This window comes from Aedes aegypti, chromosome 2 (genome assembly GCF_002204515.2).
Source record: "Aedes aegypti strain LVP_AGWG chromosome 2, AaegL5.0 Primary Assembly, whole genome shotgun sequence".
Classification (NCBI taxonomy): domain Eukaryota; kingdom Metazoa; phylum Arthropoda; class Insecta; order Diptera; family Culicidae; genus Aedes; species Aedes aegypti.
Window position 1 is genome coordinate 128,064,167 of NC_035108.1, and position 23,668 is coordinate 128,087,834.

Here is a 23,668-nt window from a genome sequence, read left to right on the forward strand (position 1 = left end):
GATGGCCATTTTCGGTGTTATGAAAGATGTGGATGAACCCTTACCTGATCTATTTTATTTTGACCGAATTTGTGCATTAACTTTTATCATTATCCACTACGAACCGTCCGTGTAACTTGTGCTGAAGGTAGCCGCCAGTCTATAAACAAAACCCGAACACTTTTGTCAGCTGTCAAAAAAACTTTCATGGCGTCTCGTCGAGTCGGCTGCAAAGTCGCGTTTTCTACGGCAAATCAACAAGAATATCGGGACAATTTTCAACAATTCCTCGGCTAATCTACTCGAATTTGATGACATTCTTGGTTTGGTTCGCGGTGTTTTAGTTTTTTGTTCCGATTCAGTTCCTGGAAAGATGGATATTCCGGCTCCTCCGAATGGTAAGCGCTTCATAAGTTTTTCCGCTCCAATTTCACATGCTCCCCGTTTGGACTCTTCCTCCGTCCGCCGAAGGAAGAAAGAGGCCTATTTCGCGAAATTTTGGCATTTTTCCCATTCGCTTTGCTTTGCCGCTCTGGCTACGGCCAAGTGCGGTTCAATTGTCATTCTCTGGTGTGTGAATTGTATCGATTTTTCTCTGTTGTGACTTCTCTTTTTCATTCTTCTGCAGATATTGAACTGAGGAACATCATCGATAAGCTCGCGGAATTTGTTGCCCGAAATGGTCCGGAGTTTGAGTCGATGACCAAATCGAAACAGAAGGGAAACACCAAGTTTGCCTTTTTGTACGGTGGCGAGTATTACAACTATTATCAGTACAAAGTGGCGAGTAAGCAGCAAGCAAGTAAGTACTCTGGGGTCATCGAAATGGGACACTAAATGCAAGGGCTGGTAGCAAGTTCTTTTTTAAGAGACTTGGTCTCTATTTTTAATTGAAGGTCCCGGAACCAAAATTGTCTCTAAAGTCTCCCTAATCCCTTTTCACCTTACGGTAAATCCTGGTGCATAATTCTAGAGGCTCCGGAGAAGACTTTTACGCGATTATTCTCCAGGAATTCCTCTAGGGATTTCCCACAAACTTTTCTAGGCAGTCGTTTAGAAATTCCTCCACAGATTTTATGCAACGCAACTACCTCTAGTAACTTCCACAAGAAATACTCTGAAAATTTTACTAGACAGCAGGGCTGGTAACGAGTCACTTAAAAGTTTCGTTTTAGAAGCCATTTCAAAGAACGTCGCTCTTATTTAGTGTCAATAAATTATCTTTTTCTAAAATTTCGAGAAAAAATATAAACTCACGGTAAGACGTTTTTGTAAAAAGTTAATCTTTCAGAAAGTTCTTTATTTGAGGTTCTACGCAATTTGAAATAGTATCTACACAGACTGTCTGTGGCATATTGGTTATTGTTAATGTAGCGTAAGTTCATTGTGGTGAAGCTAAAGGCTCAAATGTACAATATCCTATTTTGAATATCTCGTGCTATTCTAAAAAAATCTAAAAAAATGGATATCTTGTGCGAAGTGGATAATGGGTAATTTATCATCATTTATTTGTTTATTTAGTTCATACATACATACAATTTACATACCTATAGTAAACTAAGATTATCTGGTTCTTTCAGCAGTAAATTGACAGTTTTTTTTATATGATTTGATTTGATTTCTTAGCACAAATGTAGCTTAAAAGGAAAACTGAGGAAAGCCCTTTCCATTTGGATAAACGGTTGATACAGTCCACTCTCCACTTCTCGATATTGAAGAGATCATCGAGATAGGGAGAGATCGAGACATAAAAAATTGTTTATGATTACTAGATGGAATATCATTCCGTTACCAGAAAAAAATTAAAACAAACAGACGTCATTTCTCGCACAAGTTGTGATCTCGCCCTAAAAGCCATTGGTAACCGAGTGTGTAACTCCTTGTTTCTAAGCAAATGAATGGACCAGGATGAAAACTATCATCACTGGGAGATAGAGGAGGATCTTCTCTTCATAGTAGCATTGTTGAATAACGTGTAAATCCATTCGTTTGCTAGGTAACAACAAGTTACACACTCGGTTACCAATGGCTTTTAGGGCGAGATCACAGGTTATGCGAGATTTGGTCTTCAAAAATTGTTATGAATCCCTAAAATCTAGTCTACTGCCCATAAAAGTATAACTGTCCCATATAGATTTCCGAACCAACACCTTTTTTTCATCGAAACATTCATGTTTTAACATATACTTAGGGGACGGACCTGGTGTAGTGGTTAGAACACTCGCCTCTCACGCCGAGGACCTGGGATCGAATCCCATCCCCGACATAGTCACTTATGACGTAAAAAGTTATAGTGACGACTTCCTTCGGAAGGGAAGTAAAGCCGTTGGTCCCGAGATGAACTAGCCCAGGGCTAAAAATCTCGTTAAAAAGTCAAACCAACCAACCAACATATACTTTACGACGCATATACAAATTTACACATTTTGTTTGAAAATGTTGTGGAAAAATATGAAGTTGGTGCAGTCCCATATTGAAAAATAAAGGCATAACAGTTTCTATATGAACTTCAAATCCAAATAGCAACTAAAAAACGTGAATTGTGTTCAAGTTTATTTTTTTTGTTGATCAATAGAAGCAAAATGAGTTATCTGTACGGTAATGCCAAATGAATATGACATGCAGAAATGTACTAGAAAATTTGTATGAGAAGACAAACTTCAAATTTTGAGCGCTACTTTCTCAATGCCTACTAATTCAATATGGGACAGTTATGCTTTTATGGGCGGTCTAGTTACCTTTGATATTGGGCATATCGATATACAGAGAGAACACATCAAGATATGGTGATATGGTGATATCGAGATAAGGAGGATATCGAGATATGAAGAGTAAAAATACATGCATATATATATATATATATATATATATATATATATATATATATATATATATATATATATATATATATATATATGGATTTTTTCCAGAATTAATCATTATGGAGCGGTGGGTGGAATCTTGAAAAAATCAAAGATAGTTTGTGGAATTCCAATAGAAATTTCAAGATTTCAGTTAGATTCCTGGATTTTTTGAAAGAAAAGAAGCTTGAATTTTTGGGATTTCAAATCCCAGGACTCCTATGGAAGACTTTGCGATTACTCTTACAAATTTCGAAGACTCCTACAGATATTCGAAAGGTTCATGCAAAAATCGCAAAGGTTTCGTTTGGATTTTCAAACGTTTCACCAGAATTCAAAGATTTAGGAAGATTGTCATTAGATTGTCAAATTAGTGTGCATAATTTGTTACGAATTGCGAAGGTTAAAAACGAAGTTGTCTGGACCAGCCTGGATGATCTTTTCATTTTAATTTGAAGTTCACAAATGACTTGTAATCCAGATTTTGAAATCGAATTTAAAATTTTCAAAAAAGTTCCAAAGCTTAATAATTCTAACACCCTCAAAACATCTGCTTTAACTCATGATTGATCATCATAACGAAAACATTAAATGATTCTACTAACACCAGATAAACATGTTTTCCTAAGTTCCAAAAAGCTTAAAATTGTTACAAATTTTCTTAAAACTTCCTGAAGAACGCTATTTATAAGTTTTGAAAATTGTCCCGATTTTGTTCTTTTTTTGTCCCATTTTTATCCTTTTACCTTATGGTCAGCCTAAAACTGATAGGCCTATAGTTGACTGTGCTCGTAATGTTTTTTTTTTCTTCCGGGTTTTGGTATAGCAGTAATCAGCGCATGTTTGCTGTTTTATCCGAGCTAACACTATAACCACTAGGCGGGGCAGGTGTTTTAGCTTACTGACCTCGTTTGGTCAAACAAGAAACGTTTGGGAAATGTTTGGTGACTCGCTGGTCAATGCTATTAAATTTGCAACTGCAGCTGTAGTCACAGCATCGGATTCTAGAGCGTTGTCATGCGCTTTAGCAAAGTTGTCTGCTAATAAATTCGCTTCCATTTGAGGTAACGACACCACGAGTTCTTCATTCTGTAGTGGAGGGCTGTATTTGCACTTCTTACGAAGCGCTCGTGTTACTTTCCACATATTTTCCTTGCCTACCTTTAAATTGTTGAGAGCTTTGCCCGCACAACTTTTCGCATAATGGCACTTTTGAAAAACACAATAGTGGAGTTGATTGAGTCTGTGACATTGAACTCCAAAATAATCGGTACAGCTCTCGAATTTGAACCAGTCCACTCTATGATAGTTGAACACAGTTTTGACAGTTCCTATAGGAGTAAGTTTTGCAGCTATTTCAAATGTAACAGGCAGATGGCCGAAGGATAACTCGCTCAGCACCGCTGGGCCGCTGGTATCGACATGTGTACGAGATTGTGCGACATAACTAGATCGATGGTCGAAACCTGGGAGGGAGGCACAGATACTACACACGAAATATGATACAACAATTCTCCAAATTGCAAGATAGCTCCCGCTCAGCAACGATAATCAAGGCAGGCTTGGGGTAAATCGCTAGTTTTCTTTTGTTGTGTACCTTAGATCTTTCTGGACTAAAGCTAAGTACCGTCAAACGGGGCTTCTTTTGACATTATTTCCGCATTCTTTAACTTTGAGGATTTGTAACTCTTAGAATTATGGATAGATGTTGATAATTTTTGCCTATATTTAAGTTGTATATGTACGTAACAAATGTACAAAATATGAGGCAAATCCATCAAGAAATAACAAAAATGCTTGAATAGCGAAAAAAGTGTGTCCTTCAAGACAAAAAAGGGGCTACTTTGGACATTTTCACAATTTGCTAATGAAATGATTTTTCCTTCAAACTGATTCAATAGATTGTCGTCCACTGTGATGTTATGGAATGTTTTTCATTGATAAACTTAATGTAGAAAATTGCAAAGCTTGAATCAATTACACATATATAACAAATTTCAACGAAACATGCCATTCACTATTCTCAGTTTGCAGTATGAAACTTAAATTTTCAACTTCCTCTTAAATGGAACTATCAGTTACGAATGCTTGATTTTCAAGTTGACATTAACGAACGACGTAACTACTAGGTACTGCGATTATAAATGAGTTATGTACAAAAACTCTTTTTTTCTATTCTTACTGTTATATGAACGATATGTTGAAGGATCACATTAATACCGGTAACTAATTTAATACCAGTAAGTAATTTTCATTAAAAACGCAATCTATGAAGAAAAGTTTTGCAAGATCGTAAATAAGTAAGTTTGCTTTTGTAATATGCTTTTAGCTTCTTAGCAGTTTAGAGCTGGCTTAAGAGTAGTTTAATTTAGGCATTTGAAGGATGCAACTGTTCTGTACTACAAATTCATGTAATTTTTTTTTTTTTTATTTTATTGATGTACAAGGGGGTCAGGGGCCAAGTCTCCAGCATAAGTTTAAAAACTCACACCTTCCATAATACACCGGGGGTTTTGGAGTTTGGGAAGTAGGCAACGCAACATCTTTGACCAGAAGGTTCTTTAAGTTTTGCTTTTACTCTAGACTTCCCCTACACGTATGAATGATGCAAGGTCGAAAGAACATGAATCAGTCATACATATAACGGTAGTGAAGTGTTTTGCCTAAGGATATGTGAAAGGAGGGATTTTGTGTGATGTTTTGTAAATCGCTCTGTGGAACAAATTTGTTATTAGTTAAATAATAAGTTCATTTGATTTACCTTTCAATTAGTATTTTTTTTTGTGGTGTACTCAGCTGGAGCTGTATGACAGCTTCGTTGTCTGTGCTGGACCCCGTAGTGCAAATTTTTACCTCTACTTTTGCCAATATTTAGACGGAATAGGCTATGTTGCCCGCTTTAACACTATTTTGGATGAATATTGTGCAGAAGTAGTTTTATTAAATTGTGTTTGCTTCAGTTTCCCTCCCGTAGTCATGTTTGTATAGTCATCCTTTAGTTCTGAGCAATCGGATTCTTGTTTACGCATGGAGAAGCGACATGAAAATATATGTTATTAATTAATGCATTTCTTGGAAATAACATACAGAGCTATGTTGTAGTAGTCTATGTTGACAAATTGTAGCACAGATGTCATCTCCAAGCATCTTTTGACAATGATAGACAGAAAATGTTAATTATACAGAATGCGGTCGTATATCAAACGATAGCGATAGGGAGATCCTTTTTTCCCGAATGGAATGAAGGCTATTGAAGTGAAAAACATGAAATGTACTTCCATCTATACGCGCACAAGAACTATCTGAAGTGCCTCGTCATTGTACGTCATGTATTCTCTAGTATTTTAGTCGTTTATGCTACTAGTCTGAAACGTGATGTGTTATACTATATGAATAAATTTCAAAATATGAATCAAGTGTTTGGTTTTAAATAGTCTTTATCTTTCGAAGGTCGTACTGGGATGCTAATCAATACAATACTTTTCTAGGAGAGATAACTGTCTATGTTGCCATCTTGTAGTACCGAATCCAAGTTGTAGATAATTAATATGATGAGAAGTATCAAATCTAAATGTACTGTAAATGTGTTTGGTGTGGTCATCGATGTGCTTTATGTTCGTCTTATTGTTATTGTTCTGAGGTCTTCTTAAAATGAGAATTCAATTGAATAATGTCTCAAGTTAGTTTACAGTTTGGATAGACAAAGTTATTGGTACGGTATTATGAATATATAGGGGGGCTGAAATGATATACAATATGTGTTCGTTAAGAACTAAAAATGTTACTTACCCCTTTCTTAGTATACCCACCAACGCATATGGATCGTTTTTACCTCAGTTTGATGGTAATTCGATCCGTGTCCGTGCTGATCTATGTGCTTCGGCTCCTAACACGACGTTTGATACATACGACAGACGACTTGCACCCTCGTGATGGTGTTGTTGTTAGTTGTTATACATGAAAAGAAAGAAAGAAAGAAAGTTATTAGTATTAGGAATAAACAGGATTTAGTGAGTTTTCATTGAATTACATTTGACTACATCGCTGATTATAGTCAACGACATCGGAAACTTTATGTGTTGACTGTTGATCTAGTTTTTCCTCAGTCCCGTTGGTCAGTATTGCTAAAGGTCTTTTTTAACATGTTTATTAGTACTTGGACAAGTTGAATATTTTAAGTTTACTACTTTTGTCATGTTGGTCAATAATGATTTTGATCAGTTTGTTTTATACATCTATTCGTATTCAAATCTGGTCTCGTCTGTTTTCATTTAGAATCGTTGTAAATACATTTCTATGTGTTAAACAACTATACTAGAAATAATAAAGAAATAGAAAGTCATTTTTTATTGTCCGGGTCCACTTTTCGGTGACAAAATAAAGCTTCATCGCGCCTAAGCCCTATCTATTTATTATAATTTTGCGAGAATGAAGTTGTTGTAGTTTTATGATACCAACATAATAAATGTGGTTTTTTATTATGATTCTAATGAGAGAAGCATAACAAATTAACATTTGTGTCACATTCTATTCGATGGATCCTCAGTCATTCTCCTCATTAGTCAATATTATAACCATTTAAACAAAATCTAACCTATCTGCATCAAAGCGTGGCTACGGCTCCTGTTACCCCGATGCCTGGTAACAGGATAACCGTTGGATCACATCCGTAAGATTGATGCATCTATGCCAGATGGTTGATGACGCGGCATTAAACAAATATTTCCTGATGCGATACCACCACGACTGGACATGTCTTTGGTTCCCATATAAGTGCTAATGGGGTAAGCCCACCCATCGCGGCAAGATTACACGTCCTAGGGGAGGGTGATTTACCTTTCAATTAGTATTCAATGATTACAGAAACTTTATACTTAACAAAGGCGTGGAGTGCAGCAAGCTAGGTGGGCGGATCAAGTACGTATTGATTTGGCGAGCGTGGGGCAGAACCGAGGATGAAGAGATGCGACCGCAAACCGACGTTTTCTCGGCCATTACGCTGCCATGATAAGAGATGCCTTTCCTCTTCGATGAATTATTCCTCGAAGCGGGTTAGATATGAAAACAAGGATAAAGAGAGAAGGAATGTTAGTGATTATTACATGCTTTATGGCAGTATTGGCGTACATTGAAGTCATACAAAATTCGCTCTTTGGATTCCCACGATAACAATCCCTGAAACTAATGATAAACAACAAAAAATTAATCCAACAGAGCGAGAACCTTGATGTTTCAATGTATGACAATCCAGCTTTATTGCATGTGAGAAGTTCTTGGTGATATTCTCACAACGGCCATTCAGAATGGTTCGACGGATGTAGATAAAAGATCATTATGATAAAATTAACGCGACGACATGTTAGTAAACTCAAAACGGTTAATTTGTTTGCAACTGTTAATTTAAATAGTTAAGCTAAGGGTCGGTTATTGCATATAACTTTATAGATAAGCAGCAGTGAAGCACGAACGCGAATCCATCCCATTTTCAAATGCACAACACTTCATTCTGGAATTTTAGAACGTCCATGTTGTAACTTGTTCACACAAGAAATCTGCCTCGACCGAGTTGGCAGAACGCGCCCATACCCCTTTCTGAACCAAAGGACAGGGAACTAATACCATGTTACCTTAATTACAAATACAAAAGCTACTTCTATGTTATTTCCACTACTACGCTCACGATAATTATGTTATAATCGTTAGAATAAAAACGATAGAGGTTACTACTACATAACAGAAATACTACCCAAAGAACGCTATTGTCGCCAGTGTTGGTGTGATAAATGCAAAGTAGTGCAAAAATGCGTAGAGGATTAAATAAGTTATTAATTACAGCATTTTGTTCAACAATATTATATTATATTATGAAAGATATTTCAGAATGAAACATTTCAGTAACAGCAGTGCCATCAGTTTTCTAATTATTATACATATATCAGTAACATTACTAAACTATCTCTAAAACCGCTACAACCTGCCTTACTAAATAACGCAATACCGTAAAATGCCGTAATTCAGAACATTTTGGAATATTTCTCAAAAATCGTAAATTATTGTTAATGACAATTTTAATTGGAATTATTATGCATTACCAGCATATACAAATAGCGGTATGGACAAATTTCAAAAATTTTCTTAAATTTCGATTAATTTTGGACCAAATATGCGGATTTAGGCGATGCGCTGAATTACGGCACCTTACGGTATTACTAAGGTAATAATTACTACATTGTTAGTAAACCTAACATAAATGTCTATTTTCAATGACCTGTGAGACGCAGAGACCACCCGCACTCACTCTTGCGCCTCGTGGTCTACTGAAAAAGATTTATGTATATTGCACTAATACTACTATTAGGAATAGTGCTACTGATGAAGGTGATCGTTGGTTTCCCAGTCTTGTTAGTGATTTGAGTGTTAGTAGAGACTGGTAGTGAGCCCTGCCGGTCCCTCCAGCATTACGCGTAGTTATCTGGTGTTAGATCATGCGACAGTAACTAAACTCATGCTGAAGGTGTGATAAATCAAGTGTAAAATATATTTAAGCATTGAAACACATGTCATTATTTAATTTAAAACTATTAGACTAGCTTACATTTTATAAGTTATAATTACGATTATTTTCGCGATCAATATATTAGTATTAGTATATTTCACAATATCAACAATATGCAATCACTTGATAAATCACCGTCAATCCCATCACCTAAGGGCAGGGTACTACAAATTCATGTAAAATATGACGAAAAATAGTTTTGTAGAGATTATGTTGTGAATTTGGCATTGGTACGTATTGAAATATAAGTGTTTTATGTCTATTCACTTTTACAAACATTTATTTAATTTTTTTATGTTGTAAAATACATAAACCAAAACATTATAATAAAATAAAAGTCGCAAAAATAAGACCTTCGATCAATTATTTTAATAAAACAACAATTTTAAGCAAAACAAATCACAAGATTTTCATGAAACATGACGATTCGATAGTTTTGTGATGCTCCTAATAAGTTTCCAAGACATGGGTAAAATTCAAATAATGTTTGTATAGCCAATGTTTTATACCTTGTGAATATTTATTCGGGCTTTTTTTAAATGTTTTCTTGTTTATCCTGTTATTGTTGATGTTGTTCCAAGAAAATATCATGCCTAGTGGTAGAGCATATATTGGTTAGTAAAAGTGCTGAAGACACAAAAATGCTCAGATTAATATTTACGCTGCTAATAAATACAAAAGGTGAGTGTCCAAAGTAGCCCCTGGAATCAAAAGTAGCCCCGTCCGACGGTATGCTGTTTCGCTCAAGAAAAGTAAAGAAATTCCTTAACTGAATGGGTCAAGAAATTTCCTACAGAGAGCCCCCTTTAAAATGACATTTCTTCTCAACTGCGTACTGCGATCAGAAAAATGTGATTTTCTGGACCATTTCTGAGAAAGAACTTTTCCACGCATCGAGATAGGCGATTCCTTTTCTTGTCAGTAGCAAACCAGCCTTAACTTGGAAAAAGGGCCATAATTTTATGTGCATTGAACTTTAATTTTGATTGGAAAAGAGTAAAAAGATGCATGTTTCAATACTTTATATTCGATCAAATTTAAAGGTGCTCTCGTGGCATTGCTTTTGTGTGTGCAGGAATTGATTTTGAAACGATTATTGCCAACTTTGTTGAAATGCAAAAATATATTTTGATCAATTACGCGATTTCATCATATTTGTCCATTCTTTAAGATCTGCACTGAAAACAGCATTGCGGTAAAAAATACCATGTTGATAGTTTAAAATAAATGCACAGCACCACTTCTTTTGTGCAGATTACCCACTGCATTCATTGTAAGCAGTGAAAATTACCATGTTCCATGGTTATGTTGAAAACCAAGAAAAGTTTTCTTTCAACCATCTCTTGCATTCAAAGCAACGACAATCATGTAGTAAATTTCACTATTAGACGTGGTAACGGTAAATAGAGAGGATGGTTCGTTGTTGCGCCGTCGGATAGGTTTTGTTCTCGGTTTCGCGCGTGTTTTCGTCGACGGAGATTTTTTCCCTGTTTTCGAGCGTCTTGCTGGGTAGTGCTTCGTGAAGTCCAAGCAGGATGGTTCGTTGGTGCGTCGTCGGAGAGGTTTTGTTCTCGGTTTCGCGCGTGTTTTCGTTGCCGGAGAACTTCTTTTTTCCTTGTTTACGCGCATCTTGCTGGGGAGGTATATGGGAAAGCCCAAGCAAGACTGTTTGTTTTCGGGACGCCAAGAAGTTTTTCTGTTCGCACTGTGTGAGTGCGAAGATATATTTGTGTTCAGTCGAGGATGGATTACCAACTGGTGAGTTCGTTTCATGCTTATGATAACACATTTTTTCTTGAAAGAGTAACTTTTATGTAATATTAAAACAAACTTTGTATGGTTCGTCACTATAAGTGTCGGCATTATACTTGTTTTATACAATTTCAATATACACATATTTTTCTCTTTTTGACATTATTAAAATACCTTTTGAATTGTTCGACATTGTGAATGTTGACGTATTTTTTAAAACTTCTACCATCTCGAGACAAAAATGCACAGCAATACTTATATTTAATTTTCAAACAAACTATGTATGGTTCGTCACTACAAGTGTCGGCATTATTCCTGTTTTATATGATTTAAAATATATACATGTAATTCTCAGTTTCCGCTAATAATAAAAATTTATTTTGAATTGTTCGACATTATAGATGTTGACGTATTTTTTTAATCTTCTATCAAAAACTTCTCGAGACAAGAATACAAAACTAGCTTTAAATATAAGTCGTATATTTCCCCCTTGTCCATGGATCGCATCACCGACCAAAGGTGACTCCCAGATCTTTTCCTCCCTCACTAATAAACACCTTTCCCGTGGTGATTGTGGAGATGCAGAGGTATTCTCGGTCTCTAGAAGCAACAATCATTACACCCTAACATTCCTTCCCCATCCCAACTGACTGTAAGGACTTGGCCGGCGCCGTTATTGATCAATAATATTAGATCTGCTAAAATTGCACTTCGAGAGTAAGCGGAAACTCCCATCCCTTATTCATTTGGATCGTAGTGCAATTCTTACCAGTTCCGATCAATCACGGAGTAGCATCCATTGACATGTACAGTCAGTCTATGCTATGCTATGCTATGCTATTAGACGTGGTAACGATAAATAGAATTCGAAGTGGAATATTCAACCATTAATTGCATTTAAAATAAAGAATGCCGAGTAGTTAATATATCTAGCTGCTTGTATTATTGGATATTATTAATTCATCAAGGTCCACGCATAATGCATTTAGATTTACCGGTATTCCAATCTAAATGCAAATGCGCATACCTTGAATAGAGTCAATATATATTTGCAAGATATTATTTTTTATTTAGTTCGATAATTTTCACTTAAAAAATACCTTATCATTATTTAGATCGAAGAATTCGTCGTTGAATTTTGGAAGCAAAACAAAAGTAGGGACGATATGCATGACAGCTTCTGTAAACTCTTCCGCTTTCCTGTGGCATCGATTATAAAATAATCCGGGTGGAGGTTCTCATTGCTCGATACGTAGGTCAAAGTACACTCCTGTAAATGAGTGAGCTTATAAGAAGATAAATTATGCTGTGATATAAAATAAAAGCAATTACAGCAGGTTTGGTTGGTATTTCTCTGCTATACATTGTGCGACTCGAGACTTGGCAGCTCTGGATTTTGGTATGAGGAACTCTAGATTCTCAGCCCGGGCTAAAAATATAAATGAGTATTACTTTATATTCAACTCAAATTTAGATCATACGCACCATATCGCAGATCTGAATCTTAAACATTTGAAAACAAGAACTTCTATTTCTATATAATTATATTTCTGCTATTTTATTATTTCTATTCAGCTACTTTTCTCCTTTATTGTTGGATTTAATTAATACATTTTGATGCGAACCACACAACTAAGCAAGGTCCAGGCTTGACTGGTGCACAAAAAAATGGCGTCATAATGAAAGTGAGCTCTCGAAACGTAAGTGAGCGCTGGTGAGAATTACATTCTTTTAATTCTTATTCCTACCATGGGCATGGTAAAATCGAGAACACTTTCCGTTATTCATTATTAAACGGGTAGTCAGTTTAACTTGAGAAAGAATGATTTTCGACCATAACAACATAGTTGAAAATACACAGTATTGTGGTATTGCAACATGGTAATTTCAATAACATTGTTTTTATAATTGAAACAAATTCATTCAAATTAACAATAATTGAAAATAGTTGCGTTAACAACAATGGTATGGTTTAAGTTACTACAGCATTAGTTTCAGTGTGGGCTCACAGTGACAGTTCGTGACAGAAGAATCTCGGCTCACTGAGACGTACATAAATTTTGTATCGGTTTCTCCCTCCCAGGTCGACACCAGTCCTCTACCTTTTGGATGAAATGTAGGTTCGATCGGTGCGTGGAAAAGAAAATTGTTTACGGTAATGAGTTGGATGAGCTGGGCCTTCTTATTTTTATAACAGTTCCACTGATGACTGCGTGCATTAAAATCACACACCAAAAATGTTGGGAAGAAATGTTAAATAAATTCCTAGATAAAACACCTGGAAATTCATCAAAAAGCTCTTAACCCTCTAAAGCCCACATTTTTAAATTAAAATATCGTTTTTCGCTATCTAAACCCTATCTGAGCATGAATTTTTAAACAAAACTTTTAATAGATCTTCTGGAGGAATATCAAAGCAATTCCCAAAACTAACCGTCAATTGAAGATCGAATAATATAAAAATACTTTCTAAAACCAATATTTCATAGACGCGTTTCCACATTTTTCCTATTTGAGTGTTCAGGAATTTCCACATAAGTTTCTTTAGAGATTACAATAGGATTTACTTTAGAAATGCCGCCCGGATCTACTGACGAATTTCTTCAACAATTTCCAAAAATAGCGCCTTATCATCATCTGGAGGCATCTCCGAAAACAATCCTGGATGGATTCCTCGAATACATTCTTAAGAAATTTCAAATAGATTTCATGAAGGGCCTTCTGAAGTAATCTTGAGAGGCGTCTCTGAAGGTATCCTTAGAAAAAAAAATCCTGGTTGAAATCTGAAAAAAATGCTCAACGACAATTTCGTCAGAAATCTTAAAATATCACTGACGAAATTACTGGTTGAACTCATAAAGATCTCCTTAATAGAAATCTTGAACAAAATCCTAGCGCAAACAAAGTAAAAATAATTTCATGGACTTCTTGAAAAATTTGAAAAATAAGAGATTTTAAAAGTTTTTTTTTTTTCAAAGAACTCCTGAAAAATCTTTTTAGAAATATCTGAACGAAACATTAGGCAGATACCTGGATTTACTATTTTCTTCTAAAAATCGTATAAAATGCATACAGTAATACTTGTAATGTCACGGCGATTCTATAACATTCCCCAGAAAACCATTCCCCCGAAAACCATTCCCCAGAATTCCGTTCCCCAGAATGAACCATTCCCCAGAAAATCGTTCCCCAGAATGTAACATTCCCCAGAATTCCATTCCCCAGAATGCACCATTCCCCAGAAAGCTATATGAATACCATTTTTTTTTCTTTTTTTAATTATTGCTTTGCGTGAGTCACCTTATGTGGGGGCGCAGATTGCCGTAGCGGTAAACGCGCAGCTATTCAGCAAGACCAAGATGAGGGTCGTGAGTTCGAATCCCACCGGTCTAGGATCTTTTCGGGTTGGAAATTTTCTCGACTTCCCAGGGCATAGAGTATCTTCGTACCTGCCACACGATATACGCATGCAAAAATGGTCATTGGCATAGTAAGCTCTCAGTTAATAACTGTGGAAGTGCTCATAAGAACACTAAGCTGAGAAGCAGGCTCTGTCCCAGTAGGGACGTAACGCCAGAAAAGAGGAAGAAGAGTCACTTATGTGACAGGCTAAGGTCTGATATGACAAAACAAATATGTAGGTAGGAGGGTTAGGGACATAATGAACACACGGGGCGAAATGGACACCCCCTTACTCTCTGGGAATATGCATATTTCAGCAAAACTTTATAAACTGTACGAAATCTGTATTGTATATGAAAGTTTTGACGGTATAAAAGTTTACGCTTTGCTTCATTTGTCCTCTGAAATTCTACTATATTTTTTTCTCAGCTTCAAATTAGTTTATAAGCAAAGCAGAGGAAGCGGTGGATTTATTTTAAAGCAAAGAAACATATTTCCATTTTATGTAAAATAAGCATTTACCTAATGTGTCCAATATGCCCCTAATCCCCCTATTCATGAGTATTTTGCATATTATTATAATACACCCTTTTTTAATACATTCCCATAAAATATACAGACTATATGTTTATTTTTGCATATATAGTGATGCACCCTTCTTTCAGTATTATCTCATTAATGATATAGGCAAAATATATCGATGGAGAGCCCATATAGCAAAAGGTCACTTGGCATAAAATAATTTGGTATAAAGCCATTTGCCATCCAGTCATACTTATGCTCCTTCTTTTCAAAAAGGATGTTCTTCATGTCATGCCAAATGGTCATTGGCCAAATGACCATTATACCAAATGGTCCTTGATCATTTAATCAATCATGCCAAATGCCTTCTTGCCATTTGGTATACTTACGGAAAATTTTGTCTATATCGTCAACATGATAAGACTGAAAGAAGGGTGTATCACTATTTTGTGCAAAATTAAACAAGTCATTTGTAATTTAGACTTGACGCAAAGAAGGGCGTATCATTTTAATGTGCAGAATAGTAAGTTTTTATTCTGCCGAGTTTACGTAATCATTATATCGGAAACGTATAATATGATACTACCAACGTCTTTATTCTAATCGGTGTAGCCCTAAAAAGTATCTTATAAGAGATGATGCACCTTCTTAAAACATTGATGAAAAGCTGCATACATCACTACATTTGATAAAAATTGGACATACATGTGAAATTATACATTTGGAATCTACTATACCAAAAGAAGGGTGTAGCTCTATTTTGTGCAGAGTAGTGATGAGTTGTATATTCTTTTAAATAAATATTTGATATTGTGTTTCCCCATAGACTGATCTATCAGTTTTTATAAGTGCCAATAAAAGTGAAACTACTGTGATAGTTCATTTGCAAATGAAATTATGCGTAAAGTGTTCATAATTAGCAGCACCAATGCTAATCTTCTCATGTGCTTGTAAACAACTTTGTATGGAGTTTAATTTTCAAGTTTTTTAAATAGATTATTTCAAAACTTTAAAGTAGGTATATAATTTTCTGGGGAATGGTCCATTCTGGGGATTGGTTTTCTGGGGAATGGTTCATTCTGGGGAGTGGAATTCTGGGGAATGGTACATTCTGGGGAATGAGATTCTGGGGAATGGAATTCTGGGGAATGGGTTTCGGGGGAATGGTTTTCTGGGGAATGTTATAGAATCGTCACGGCTCACGGATAATACTTTTCGGAATTCCATTAATAAATGTCTGACCATTTTCTGTGAGAAAACAAAATCTCATAAAAACTCTTATCCTCGGGTTCCGGTATGGTCTCTATCTATGTTCAAGCACGAATCTATATAAAGTTCCTATTTTAAGACACTCAGTCCTATAAATGGTAATTGAAATTTCCCTCCTATTCCAGTGATGAAGCAAGGAGTACATCCACTGTCTTCGATGGGACAGCAAATCAACCCATTTGCCTCACAAAACCAACAGCAGCAGCAAAATCAGAACCAAAACAACAATCAAATGCCGCCACAAATTTGGTCTAATCCGCCACCGCCTCAACAAGGTGCTTCTCAGCAGCAACAACAGCAGGTGCAGCAATCTGCACCTCCGCAACCGGTAATTACCGCCCAAGTAGCAGCCCAGATTGAAGCCGTCAACGCACAACAAAATGTCCTACGTGAACAGATCCGGCAATCGGAACTGAATCTGACTGCTCAGCATGGGGTATGGAACTTAACGGATTCATTCTAATACAGATTTTGATTAACGCCATGAACGTTTTACTTTTAGGTCCTTCTGCAACAGCAACAGGTTCAAATTGACGAAGCAGTAACGCGGGCCCAGAACGATGCCCTGGTCAAACAGGCCGATGATAGCAAAATTTCATTGAGCGATTTTGATGCCAAGCTGCAGCCCATCATCGATTCCTGCACCAAGGATAGCATCTCCAATGGTGAGTAATGAAGAGGGTTGCCCTTTTTTCAACCAATACTGCTATGCTTTAGCAGAACTCATAATCTGTAGATGTTTGCCATCTTATTTGAGATTGAATCGATCCCTTGCGGGACACCAGAGGAGTGCAGTTTAGTTACTATACTGCCATTAATTCCAATAGCTAGTTCAACTGCACTCCCAATGTTTGGTTATCTGTTTTTGATTTCCACGGCGGCAGTTCTTTTTCCTTAGATGTACAATCTCAACAATCTCAAAGCTTCTGTAATGTGTGATTAACCATTTTCAAATCACACCTGATACCAGAGCAGCGATTCTCAACCGATTATTGGCATCATGTTTCGACACACCAAACGTAGAAGCAATGTATATTTACGTCTCAGATATTGACTAATTATATTGTTTTTCTCTTAGATATTAGAAATTTATCTAGAAAATTAATTTACTCATTACGCGTGGTAAAGATGGACAAATTATGGGTCAAATTATGAAAAAAAAATCCACGTGTTCGGCTGGGATTTGAACCCAGGACTCTTGTATGCTAGACGAGCGCTTTACCAACTAAGCTACCGAGCCACTTGGTGACCCAATAACTGAGTTGGTTACAAGTTTAGAATTCAAATCTCTACAGACCACGCGGACCCCTTTCATAACCCATATCCATCCATCTCATGTTAACTACACACGCGAGAAGAGCGAGTGCGATTTATTGAGTGTTGAAACTGTTTGCCTATCGTACCTACATCGCTTCCACAACAATTGTATTGTGGAAGAGTAAAGATGTGGGAAGGCTATCAACGTGTCGTTCTCACTCAAGTGACGACAAGACTACTACAGAGAGGCAGTAACACTCTAATATAAATTGACGCTTATATTGAAAGGGCTCCGCGTGTTCTTTAGGGATTTGAATTCTAAACTTGTAACCAACTCAGTTATTAGGTCACCAAGTGGCTCGGTAGCTTAGTTGGTAAAGCGCTCGTCTAGCATACAAGAGTCCTGGGTTCAAATTCCAGCCGAGCACGTGGATTTTTTTTTCATAATTTCACCCATAATTTGTCCATCCCTGGGCTTGGGATTATATTTTCCAGGGAGCGATGAATTTTGATAATTGATCGCTGTTGTTAGTTGTTTTGATTAGATGTTGGGTAAATTTCAAAGCAATGGCAACCTTTTTATTACAAAATTTAGATTTTATCTTCTGACCTAAAGATTCTGGTTAAACTACTGTACTATGCAGTTGGGCTGCACTACGCTATCACTCATCAAAATTACTTGCACTTCGGGAAAATATAATTTCAAACTGGCGAGAAGATTACAGACTGAGGGTGGGTTAGGAGCACAATCAGACCCTTGAATGTGCAATGTGGGGTAGTAATTGGGAATGCCATTGACGGTTTGTAATCTTCTACGAGGTTTTCGAAAACCAACAGGGCGCGTGCACCGGGTTGCGGATAGGAGCAAAGGGAGATCAATAGCATCTACCTAAAATAATAGAGCAAAAAGCCGTTCCATGATTAGGTAATGTTAAGCGATCTTCTATGGTGTTCTAGTACTATAAAATTCTTCACTCACTGGGAATTCTGGCCTTGATAATATCAATAGTGATAAAAACATAAAATAATACCTAATACTTAATAAGTACAATGTAGCTTTAATGTAGTAATAAATGAAATAAAATCAATTTTCTATACTTGACAAGGTTTTGAAGACAATCAATGAGTGAAAGAACTACCTATTAGAAAAGCCACATCAGCTAAGTCTATACATATACAAATGTTGGTCATAGGGTCATGGCGAGCATTCGATATGTATGTCTATGACTGATTCTGATCTAATAGGGGCACTAGAAGACCACGCGGACAATTTCGAAACAAATTATTTTTATACATCGGTCTTACGTTCCGAAAGGCTCAGCTATGCTGCAAAGTAATTTTATAAGTTATTCATTACTGCTGTTTAATTGTTTATAATTCTAACAAAACTACATAATTAACTCATTACTAATCACTGTTCCTATATTCTCTTTTTCTCTCCTTCTTATCTGTTGCATGATTATGATCATCACTAATATAATGCATGAGCATGCACAATAAGAATAATTTCAGGATTGAAAGCAGTACATGGATACCTGGATAGAATAGCTTCGAAAAGGGCGCTCAAAATATAATATTTCTGATCAGGGAAGTATTATTATCAAGGGTATGTAAAATGTTTCCATTATTAACACTTAGATCACACAAACAAATGAACTAATAATATCAATTATTTTTAAAATATTTTTATGTAAATCAGCATCGTCAATCAGTGTAAAAACAGATAAAGTTTGTAAAGTTATCACCATCGATTAAATTGCGCTCTGTATAGTAATGTTCATTCAGTATCAAAATCTCCTAAAGCGTCGCATTGTGCCATCAGCAGCCCTTAGCATCACTCTCATATTGTTGTTATTTTGTTGTTTATAAAATTTCTAGAAAGCGATCAGCATATTCTTTCTTACTTGTACAATGGCCGATCTATTTGGAATTTTAATAAGTCAAATCAAACTTCAAAACTCAAATTAAATTGCTTTCAGCACATTTACATTTTGCAGCATTAATCGCATTACTGTGTCAAGTCTTCTCCATTCCCTATACCCTACCCCAACCCTTCTTATCCTTTCCGATGGTGTTCAAGTGGTCCGCATAGACTATTACGGCCATTACCTATCCCTTACCCCGGCTTTGGACTGACTTGCGCTCTCATTGCCCCACCAAACGCTGCAAAATGAAAATGAAAATGAAATAATTTCACCCATAATTTGTCCATCTTTACCACGCGTAATGAGTTAATTAATTTAATAACCATGCGGATTGGATTACCGAACAGCTCAATATAAGCGTCAATTTATCTAGAAAACTTCTTAAAAAAGTCCGGGAGTTCTTTGAGAGATCCTTGTGAGAATTCGGTATTTGTGAGAATTTCGGCCTTGAGAGAAATGCTTGATCTATTATCTCAAAGAAATCCTGATAAACTACTTTCGGTTGAATTTCCAGCAAACTCTGGTGTTTTGGGTAAATTACTGATTGAAATATTGAAGATTTCCTCGACGAAAATTGTTGGAGGAAATCCTGGGGAAATCGATGGAAGAATCATTGGATTAATTCATGGAGAAGAACCTGGGACTTTTCTAAGAAATATCTGCTTTTGGAGAAATTCCTGGTAGTATCTCTGTAGGGTTATCTTCAGAAATTGAAGTTGGGTTATCTTCAGAAAGGTATATTGCACGCAAGTCTTCCGAAATTCCGTAAAAGCATCACTGCTTCTCATAAAATCTTCGAAATAATGTCTTAAGAACTCTTTAAATAAATGTTTGCAATAATTTTTGATAAAATTTCGGGAGAAAATATAATAACATGAAATTAAAAATACATTACAATAGCAATCAGGTATCAGAAGGCCGGCTCCAAAGGCACATTCCCTGCAAATTGGGAGATTTGTGCCATCGCCATATTTGAACCTTATTTCATCATTACAGACGATGTGTTGAGCATTTGCATCACTGCTCACAATCAGCGGAAGGCCTTGTGCTACACAATGTACGACAACTCGTTCGAAATCATCCGTTGTGGAGTATCCATCATGTGGTTAATACACCGAACAATAGACGTATTTCCCTATTGAGGTCACCAACAGAAACAACAATTGGGAAGCACATAAATTTCTGGTTGTTAACTCAGAAATGAGTGTAGCAAGGATTGCTTTATCAACGAGCACGTACATATGCGGAGGCCCAGATAGCCGTAGCGGTAAACGCGCAGCTATTCAGCAAGACCTAGCTGAGAGTCGTGGGTTCGAATCCCCACCGATCGAGGATCTTTTCTGGTTGGAAATTTTCTCGACTTCCCAGGGCATAGAGTATCTTCGTACCTGCCACACGATATACGCATGCAAAAATGGTCATTGGCACAGTAAGCTCTCAGTTAATAACTGTGGAAGTGCTTATAAGAACTTAGCTGAGAAGCAGGCTCTGTCCCAGTGGGGACGTACTGCCAGAAAGAAGAAGAAGTACATATGCATGAGGCATGACACGCGAGTTCGCCATATCATATTTACTGACAATAACAAAAACTGTTTCCACAAGGATACCAAGATAGAAGTTTCCCTTACGAAAGTAAGCAAGGTTCTTTAATAAACGCCACTTGGGCTGTAAATTTTGCATGGGTCTGCAAACATTTATTGATGCTGTTATTTTATCCTAACCGCAGCCACTACCCAAACTAGGCAGGATTAAGCTTTTCACAATCTCAGCACGAACAGATCAGCAGCGAAAAAATAAATCGGTAACTCTTAAAAGTCACCAAAGGCGAAGAAGCACAGAATACACTGTGAAAAACGTCCTTATTTAGCCTCAGGCTTGAGACTGAACAATGGCAGCCGATTATCTCGTAGAAACACAAGTTCACCTGCACCATTGCTCCGGGTAGCACCTGCGGATGCCCTGGTACCCCACAGGCTCCGTTTACGATTAGGTTTTATTTAGAACCCCCTAACCATTAATTCTTAGGCACGATACGCATCACATCATGCATTAGGGGTCACCTGTGAGGTGGACTTCTACCACCGGAACAGGCAGTCCGTAGTGTTAATTCTTAGCCAATTGCAAAAATCGCTACCGACACTACGCGGCTATCTGTTTTTTCCTTTTTTTTTCCTTCTTAGCAATGGAGGGATAATCTGCTCAACTGACCCCGTCGAGGAGTGTGGGGTTGGGTACCATTTACTACATGCAAGCAGTAAACAGGACTACATCCCCGACCCACTAAACCATTCCCATTGCCGCCAAACCCTTCGTCTCTCCGGGACCACCAAGAAGGCATTGCTTCGGAGAGGGGGTATTTCACATCGCAACCTCCAGGTTAGCTGCGTAGCCATGCAGCAACGAACATCGATGACACGCTTAGGGGGGTCCACCAAGGTAGCACGATACATAACACCATGATGGAACCTCCTGAGGTTATGTGAAAGCACTTCCGACCCACTTCTGTATCGTAGACTAATACCCGATTCTGGAAGTAACTTCCCAGAATCTTATACAGGTACTCGGGTATCCCCAGACGCAGGAGCGCATCAGCAATAGCCGCCCAACTAGCACTATTGAATGCGTCCCTTACGTCAAGAGTGGAGTGCTATCTCAACGGTTTTTTCAACCGTCAGAATAGCGTCTACGGTGGACCTCCCTTTCCGGAAGCCGAATGGTTTGCTTGAGAGACCATTTACACCCTCGGTGTACCTCAACAGTCTGTTGAGGATGATCTTCTCGAGCACTTTCCCCGCCGTGTCGATCAAGCATATTGGTCTATACGCCGACGGGTCACCGGGTGGTTTTCCCGCCTTTGGGAACAGTACCAGGCTCTGCCGCTTCCACACATCTGGAAAAACTCCCTCGACCAGGCATCTCTGCATGGCAGATCTGAACATCCCGGGAGCCTCCGCAATTGCAACTTTGAGGGCCAGGTTTGGAACTCCGTCCGGACCTGGTGCCTTACCTATTCTGAGGGATTTTGCAATCCCTACCAGTTCCTCATCGGTTACTCTCTCCTCATCGCCAGCCCCAATCCCCGGCTGTCCTACGAAAGGAAGCCAAGGGCTAGGGTTGTGGCGCGGAAACAGCCCCTCGATGATTCCCTTCAGCATCGCTGGAGATTGGTCTGTAGAAGCCATTGCACCTCTTGTCTTTGCCATAACGATCCTGTAGGCATCGCCCCACGGATTCGCATTGGCAATCTGACAGAGTCCCTCAAAGCAGGCCTTTTTGCTTGCCCTTATCTTGGACTTCAGGGCGACTTTGGCAGCAGTGAACACCACCCGTCGTTCATCACGCTCCTCCTCAGTACGTGCTCGCTTCTTTCCTTCTTTCTTCTTTCCTTCTTTCCTTCTTTCCTTCTTTCCTTCTTTCTCGCTGCAACCGCCTCCTGGCCCGTAGGCACGGCGCAGGTTCGCAATCGCTTGAGTCCACCAGTACGTCGGTGGTCTCCCATTCCTAGGGTGGACTTGCCTAGGCATGGTCGCATCGCATGCACGCGAGAGCACCGCTACCAGCTCGTCCCCGCTTAAGCCGAGTAGGTTACGCCCACGGCGGAACGCCTCTCTAAGTACTTCGTCATTGAAGTACGATGTCTTCCACCTACGAGGGCTTGGCCTTGACCTAGCCGCTTCCTCTACTCGCTGTCTGCTGTTGTTGTAAACGATACTGTAGCGAACCGCTAGGTGGTCGTTGTGAGTGTAGGCATTGTCTACCCTCCAGTTCGAACTACTCGTTAGGCCAGGACTACAAAAAGTAACGTCGATAATCGACTCCTCTCCGTTTCGGCTAAAGGTACTTTTGGTACCAACATTAGCCAGATCGACATCTAGCACGGCCAGTGCCTCTAGCAGGATTTGACCCCTGATTGCCTGATACAGCAGTTGCTGAGCTGCGTCACAGTGGTTCAGGTTCAGCTGCGTTACCTGCACTGTGACTTTTCAATTATGGCTCTTTTGAAGGTCGGGCACCTTGAGCCTCCCGTCGGATGCTTGTTGTTCACAGACTTCCCGGCACAAATCAAACACTTGGGAGGGTTTTTGCAGCCTAGTGCCTTATGACCTTCCTCACCACATCGCCTACACAACTTGGTCCTATCAGGG

At 38.0% G+C, this 23,668-nt stretch overlaps 1 protein-coding gene across 2 annotated transcripts in view; it reads left to right on the forward strand.

Moving 5' to 3' along the window:
* Positions 1-159: 159 nt before the first annotated feature.
* Positions 160-23,668, forward strand: part of LOC5573999 (calcium homeostasis endoplasmic reticulum protein) — a 28,875-nt gene continuing 5,366 nt past the window's right edge. The window contains exons 1-4 of one of the 2 annotated variants that reach the window (XM_001661036.2): positions 160-377; positions 608-781; positions 16,467-16,777; positions 16,844-17,006. In XM_001661036.2, coding sequence (XP_001661086.1) covers positions 353-377; positions 608-781; positions 16,467-16,777; positions 16,844-17,006 — 673 coding nt within the window. In that variant the 5' untranslated portion in view covers positions 160-352. The remainder of the gene's footprint in view (positions 378-607; positions 782-16,466; positions 16,778-16,843; positions 17,007-23,668) is intronic. The other variant, XM_021842317.1, reaches the window with a different exon arrangement.